The following is a 6,077-nucleotide window of genomic DNA, read 5'->3' on the forward strand; positions in this document are numbered from 1 at the left end:
CTAAATGAAATGGACGCCGGCAAAGAAAACAAGTCTGTAGACGAATTCTAATAAAATTTTTGTTGAATATTATTAAGTATGGGTTCATTTGACAGAAAAAACCGTCTGCCCATAAACATTTTCTTCTCTTATTACTTATTATAAAATGTAATATAGAATATCCCATCCGCATTGCTGCCATAATTTTTGCAGACTCAGTAAACATCGCAAAAGGTATTCCTCAAACTGTTTATTATTAGCAGCCAATTGCGCAATTAACTCCACTTTTCCTTCTCCTTGTCTTGCCACTATATCGTGAATAATAATTAAATAAACCAAAATATTCCACCGATGCAATTTCTATGGGGAAAACCCTTTCAGAACAGTCTTGACATCTGATTGTAAATTTTGCAAGAAATCTGCCATATGTGAACGGATAGATTAATTTTGTGGATTTATTGCTAATTACTGATTATGTGAACATAGTTTTAGGTTAATAATTTTATTCGATAAAATTCAGGCATCACTTTGGCGTCCGACAATTTAGTTTTTGTACCTGCACAGGGTTTCTGTTATTTAGCAAATCGAATTATGTCAATATGAAGACAAATAATTTAAATTCTGCAGAGAACTCAACTAAGACACCACAAAGTAAATATAACAAAAAATCTAAATCACGCACAAAGTCTTCGAAATCCGAATTAACCGTTGGCAGTGGCAATAGTGTTAAAAGTTCTTCGACTAGTTTGAATAATAATCAAATAAACATTTTGACAAATAATATTGTATCTACCTCCGCAACACCCACTACCAGTAATCCTGGAAATATATTCGATACATCTTTGAATACCATTACAAATGGAGGAGGTGGAGTTAGTAATGTTGAAATCAATAGCAGCTCAAAGGTATTAGACAATATTCGTATCATAATATATACGATATATGTATATTAATATAATAAAACTGTTGTACAGCCTCATGTGAAAAGTTATGCCGGTCTGGAAGGGCGTTCAGTGAAAATAATTTGGGACCAACATGATCAAAGCGATTTGGAATTGTCGACAGAAGTGTGTTCGCGCATCGCTGAGGATGTTTCATATAAGCTATGGGAATTGGTGAATGTAAGTGGTACTATATAGAAGAAAACCAGATTTCATTATATTTTTGTAGAATATTAAAACTTATGCACGTCATTCGGGTGGTAACGTAACGTACGACTTGGTAAATGAAGTATTGGCTGACGCAGACGTGCCACCAGCCTTGGGTGCTATGGATAGCGAATGGGATCGTGTTGACTATGATGGCAGTTACTTTTTCTATTCGGTAAATAGAATAAACGTCGTTGCAAATAAATTTAAAATAATTTTCTATAGGATAGAATTATTGAATTACGCGATGAGTACCAAAAAGAATTTACCATGGAAACCCCAGGTGGTCCAGATTACGAATGCACCTGGCCAATGGATGAGAAACAAAGTGAATTGATGAAGAAATTTATACCTAACTTAATGAAGGGTAAACAAAATTGGTTATGAGCCAAGGAGGCAATATGTAGGTAAACAAATCTATGATTATTTATTCCAGTTGTGCTACATGGTGAGGCAGACGAGTTGGACACCGCGCTCTCTGAAACGGCGTTCTCACCTTTTCTAGGCGCCTGCTATCGTGTTATTCTTTCTAAAATCATAGAAATTCTGGCTTTTAAACAAAACGAAGAAATCAGTTTACGTTGCTGGAGCCTGCTCCGCTCTTGCGCATGTAATTCACATGCACGTTTGCAAAACGTACGTATGGAATATTTTCATTTATCGGAGATACTTATATCGCAACTGCTCGCAACATATGAGAGTATTAAAGACCATACGAGTACGAAGCCTGAAGCTCAAAGTATTGGTGTGAATATAAAAACAGAAGTAGAGGAAATAAAGCTGGAGGAAAAATTAGATATGAAAACTGAATTTATGCATCAGCCGGATCTCTTTAGCTTACAAAGTTCGAATGCGAATGAAGAGAAAGTATATAAATTGCAAAGTGATAATGAATGCGAGGGAGATGTTGAAATGCGATCAGAATTATCTCCCTATTTTGCCAGTCCCGTAGCTTGGAAGCATGTAGATGAGCTATGTAAAACGATTGGCCATCTGGCAGCATCAAGTGGTTATTTCCAAAAGGAATGTTTATTTCATATTACTAGAAGATTGCAACGCTTTTTTGAAGGTCGTTGTGTGTCTACGGAAAGAGGTGATCTATATTTTTTTTGCGAGTATAATAATATAATATTATTTTTCACTTAGACTTCAAGTATATTAGCCGCGCTGTACGAGGTTTGGTTGCTCTTGGGGAGTATGCTTTTCGTGAATTTATCCCCTTCATTTACAAATTCAATGCAGAAAATGTGCCCGATACACTTTGGAATGAGTTTGCGGTAATATTTAGTTCTTATTTTCATATAATATGTAATTTGTATGTGGTTTAGCTAAGTGCTGTCTTTATACACGGACCCGATGACATATTTCTTTATGAATGGTTAGAGTTCTTATGTGGAGGTGATAAGTTGCAGCCGTTTTTGATATATTATGCTCGTAAGTAATTCACTTTGTACAATGAGGAAACGTCTCAACCATTTACTCCGATTTACAGAATACTTTGAAAAGTTTCTAGCCTATCGCTTCATGAGAAGGAAAATGGGTACCTTTAAAATATATTCTAAACCTGGTGTACGACGCTTAGAGTGGAGTACATTAGCTGCTGCTATGTGCCATGGAGACGATCCAAATAAAGCGTTAAAGCCCAAGCCAAAAATCGAAGAAGTCTTCCCCGACTTGGTATCACCTAATCTTCAATTGAATCGTGCTGGTAATATACGATTCAAGTTTGCCGGGTGCCGTCCAGTAATAATTAAATCCAAAATTGCTGCAAATCTCATGAAGCCGAATGTGGAATCAAATAAGCTGGTCGTTCAAAGTGGACACAATGATATACTTATAGCACGTCGAAAATTATTCAAACCATTAACCAACGAGCGACGTATTGTGCCGCTCAGTAGTTATTACTATCTAAGAATATAAATATTTCGTATAACAGTTTATATTAACCAAAGTATTTTTTTTAATATTTTTAGCTTTAAAAGATAGCTAGAAAGCTTCTTCTTCCGTAACCTCTATGCCTGCCGCCTGCATATCCTTCATTATTCGTTTATTTATAATATTTTTTATGTTTGCATTAACATCCGGCAGCAAACCACCCGTGCGAGCTGCATGCTCGATTCTTTGCACAACTTCTACTTCGCGTCGCGAAGATATGAAATTTGTAACCAATGAAGATTTTAAATTACCCACACGCCCAATGCGTCCACAGCGATGTATATAGTCAGATACATGTAGTGGGAAATCGAAATTGATTACATGGCGTGCTGTTGTTGTGTCTAGTCCGCGACTGCCAATGTCCGTAGTCGAGAGCACATCATATTCACCATTCTGGAATTGTTCAAAGCGTCCAATGCGTATTTTCATAAGCATATCGCCATTCAAATTAACACTGCGCACATCATTGTTATTAAGGTAAATATCGACAAAATCACTTGTGGCCGTTTTATTACTGAACACTATGAGTGGCTGCTTTTTAGCGATATTCTTCTTGACTAAACTTAACAAAGTGGGGGAGCGGCTTTGTTTGGACATACGCAAAAAACGTTGTTCTACGTGTGGCATTAATTTGTGCAAATTTGGACTTGAAATTTCGTGCAATGTCTGTACATCTATCACCCGCTGCAGTATTTCCTCTGTGTTCGTAGGCATTGTCGCTGAAGCCAATATTAGTTGGGTACCCACAGTGTGCTCATCTTGCGTATGGTTTTTATGAAACTATGGGGATACAATAATGTCTAGTATTTAGTCAAATATATGTAAAAGTATTTTTAATCATACCGCAAAGCGCTTCAGAAAATATCCTAGTTTATCAGAAAAGCTATCGTCTAACAAAGAGTCGGCTTCGTCTAGTACAACGTGTCGCACCGCCTCCATTCGATAAATACCCGTTGTTACGAGCTTACTAAGAGCTCCGATGGTTGCCACAAGTATGTCGACATCAGAGAATTCGGGATCGATCATTAAACGTTTTGTATTTCCACCCAATATTGTCTTAACTTGCAATCCTGTTTGCTGACACAGTTTCTGTGCCACATTTCCAATTTGTGTAGCTAATTCACGTCCAGGCGTTATTATAATAGCCATAGGCGTGTTAAACTTTCGACCGTTTTGCTGTGTCTGTGATGAGGATTGCTTCCGTTCGATTATGCGTTGTATAATGGGGAGCATATAGGCAAGTGTTTTGCCACATCCTGTCTCTGCGGCGATGAGAACATGATGGCTGTCGTACACCTTGGGTATAGCCCTTGCCTGAATGCTAGTGAAGGCATTTATCTTCATATCTGTACTTAGATTTTCCAGCAACTTATCATTCAAACAGACATTGGTGCCACTAAGGAAATCTTCTATTTGTAGCATTTCTGCCTGTATGTCTGCTTTACTTACAGTTGCGTTAAATATGATGAAATCTTCTTTTGCTTTATAATGCTTCCAGCCACTGGACGCCAATGGTATTGTACCAAACTCACTTCCTTCTGGAGCGGGCACATACAAATTAAACTGGGTCCGCTTGCAGCAGATAAGGGGCTTTTGTTTAGGGGTTTGAGCTTGATTGGGTTTTTGTTTGATTGCAGGAGCAGCCACAGATGCATATAAACGGAAAATACCGGATATATTTGTGTATTTAGATTTTGTCCACATTTTTTATTATTAAGTAATACAAGGATATGAACAGAACTATTGAAGTCATGGATAATAAGATGGGAAACTCTTTCATTTTGACAGAGAGGGCGCCCATGAGGACGTTTCAAAACTTGGCAGCACTCACACATTAAGGGATTTTGAACAGCTGATAGGCGCAATAGCGGGCTGCCAGAGAAAACGCCCCAAAAATAACTAACGAAAACAGTTCGTTTTTGCTTAATGGAGAAATTGTGCGATTGGAATGTTTATAATTATTAATTATTTGTATTAAAATTAACTTAATTGAAACATAATAATTTAATTAGAAGCGAGTTTGTAGAATTTTCCAAAGTTTTTTATATCCTTTTCGGCTTCCACTTTTAAGTCGTCTTGGATACATATCTGAATACATTTCAGAAATCAAAATCTATAATTTTGAGCTCTCCGGCGAAGGCAACTCAACTCAATTGATTTTTTTTATTTATGTGTAGCTTCCTTCGCGCTACTCGACCATTAAAGTCCTTTTCACATAGTACCCGTCGCACTGTTTCGACGCAACATGATTTGCCCACTTCCTGCTGAATTTCGTTTAGCAGTTTGGGAGCCGATAGCATTGGGTTTTCTTCTATTTTTCAAACAATTAAACGCTCATCACGTTCGTCAAAAATTTTATTTGAGGTACATCGGCCTTTATTTTGCACCCGATTTTCATGAACGAAGCGTTCAATGATATTTTGTACTGTAGCACTACTCAAACAAACTATTTCCGCCAGTTTTCGTTGCGACTTTCCGCTTTGAAAATGCTTGATGACCAGTTCTCGCTGTTCAATCATAGTACGTCGGACCATTTTTTATATATTTTTATATTGTCCACTTGGCGATCACCAACATACTAAAAATTGCCTAGAACAATAACTGTGCGCTAGTTACATAAACTAGAAATTCAAAATACCGTTAACCGAGCGACTAGCCGCTGCCACAACATAAACAAGTGATTGCATGAAATAAGCTGTGAGCAAAGATACCGCATTGTGGTTGTATTTCATCCCGTATGGCCTCTGGTGACGATCAAGCATGCTTGTCCAGCAGGCTTATATGTGTGCGTGTGGGGTGACACTCGTACTTGCTTCGTGTCACACATACTTGTTGTCGGCTTTTGCTTGATGAAAATCAAAAATTTTAGATATTAGCGTCAAGCACCCGACACGCACACATATAAACCTGCTGGACAGCATGCTGGAGCGTCACCAGAGGCCAGTAGTATGAGTGGGACTATATTTCCACCAATTCTGCTCTACTCATTATGTTGTACAAATCATTTAACTAAAT

At 37.6% G+C, this 6,077-nt stretch overlaps 2 protein-coding genes across 2 annotated transcripts; one reads left to right on the plus strand and one right to left on the minus strand.

The window, feature by feature from the left end:
- The first annotated feature begins 493 nt into the window (after positions 1–493).
- LOC128862808 (uncharacterized) lies at positions 494–3,067 on the plus strand. Its single transcript, XM_054101559.1, has 8 exons — positions 494–884; positions 954–1,100; positions 1,150–1,302; positions 1,353–1,494; positions 1,564–2,220; positions 2,274–2,404; positions 2,456–2,561; positions 2,620–3,067. Exons 1-8 carry the CDS (start codon positions 579–581, stop codon positions 3,045–3,047), a joined length of 2,070 nt encoding a protein of 689 aa, XP_053957534.1. The 5' UTR covers positions 494–578; the 3' UTR covers positions 3,048–3,067.
- LOC128862809 (probable ATP-dependent RNA helicase DDX28) lies at positions 2,938–4,861 on the minus strand. Its single transcript, XM_054101560.1, has 2 exons — positions 3,906–4,861; positions 2,938–3,842 (listed from the first exon to the last, which is right to left on the minus strand). The coding sequence occupies exons 1-2, from the start codon at positions 4,764–4,766 to the stop codon at positions 3,114–3,116; spliced, it is 1,590 nt and encodes a 529-aa protein (XP_053957535.1). The 5' UTR covers positions 4,767–4,861; the 3' UTR covers positions 2,938–3,113.
- Between the last annotated feature and the right edge of the window lie 1,216 nt (positions 4,862–6,077).

This window comes from Anastrepha ludens, chromosome 5 (genome assembly GCF_028408465.1).
Source record: "Anastrepha ludens isolate Willacy chromosome 5, idAnaLude1.1, whole genome shotgun sequence".
NCBI classification, from domain to species: Eukaryota; Metazoa; Arthropoda; class Insecta; order Diptera; family Tephritidae; genus Anastrepha; species Anastrepha ludens.

What these genes read in the sequence shown, in the direction of transcription:
- LOC128862808 (XM_054101559.1), top strand. Translation starts at nt 579, where the DNA reads ATGAAGACAAATAATTTAAATTCTGCAGAGAACTCAACTAAGACACCA. An exon ending in GCAGTTACTTTTTCTATTCG is followed by an intron (nt 1,303 to 1,352) that starts GTAAATAGAATA and finishes AATTTTCTATAG; the next exon opens with GATAGAATTATTGAATTACG. An exon ending in GTTTTTGATATATTATGCTC is followed by an intron (nt 2,562 to 2,619) that starts GTAAGTAATTCA and finishes TCCGATTTACAG; the next exon opens with AATACTTTGAAAAGTTTCTA.
- LOC128862809 (XM_054101560.1), bottom strand. Translation starts at nt 4,766, where the DNA reads ATGTGGACAAAATCTAAATACACAAATATATCCGGTATTTTCCGTTTA. An exon ending in ATTTTCTGAAGCGCTTTGCG is followed by an intron (nt 3,843 to 3,905) that starts GTATGATTAAAA and finishes GTATCCCCATAG; the next exon opens with TTTCATAAAAACCATACGCA.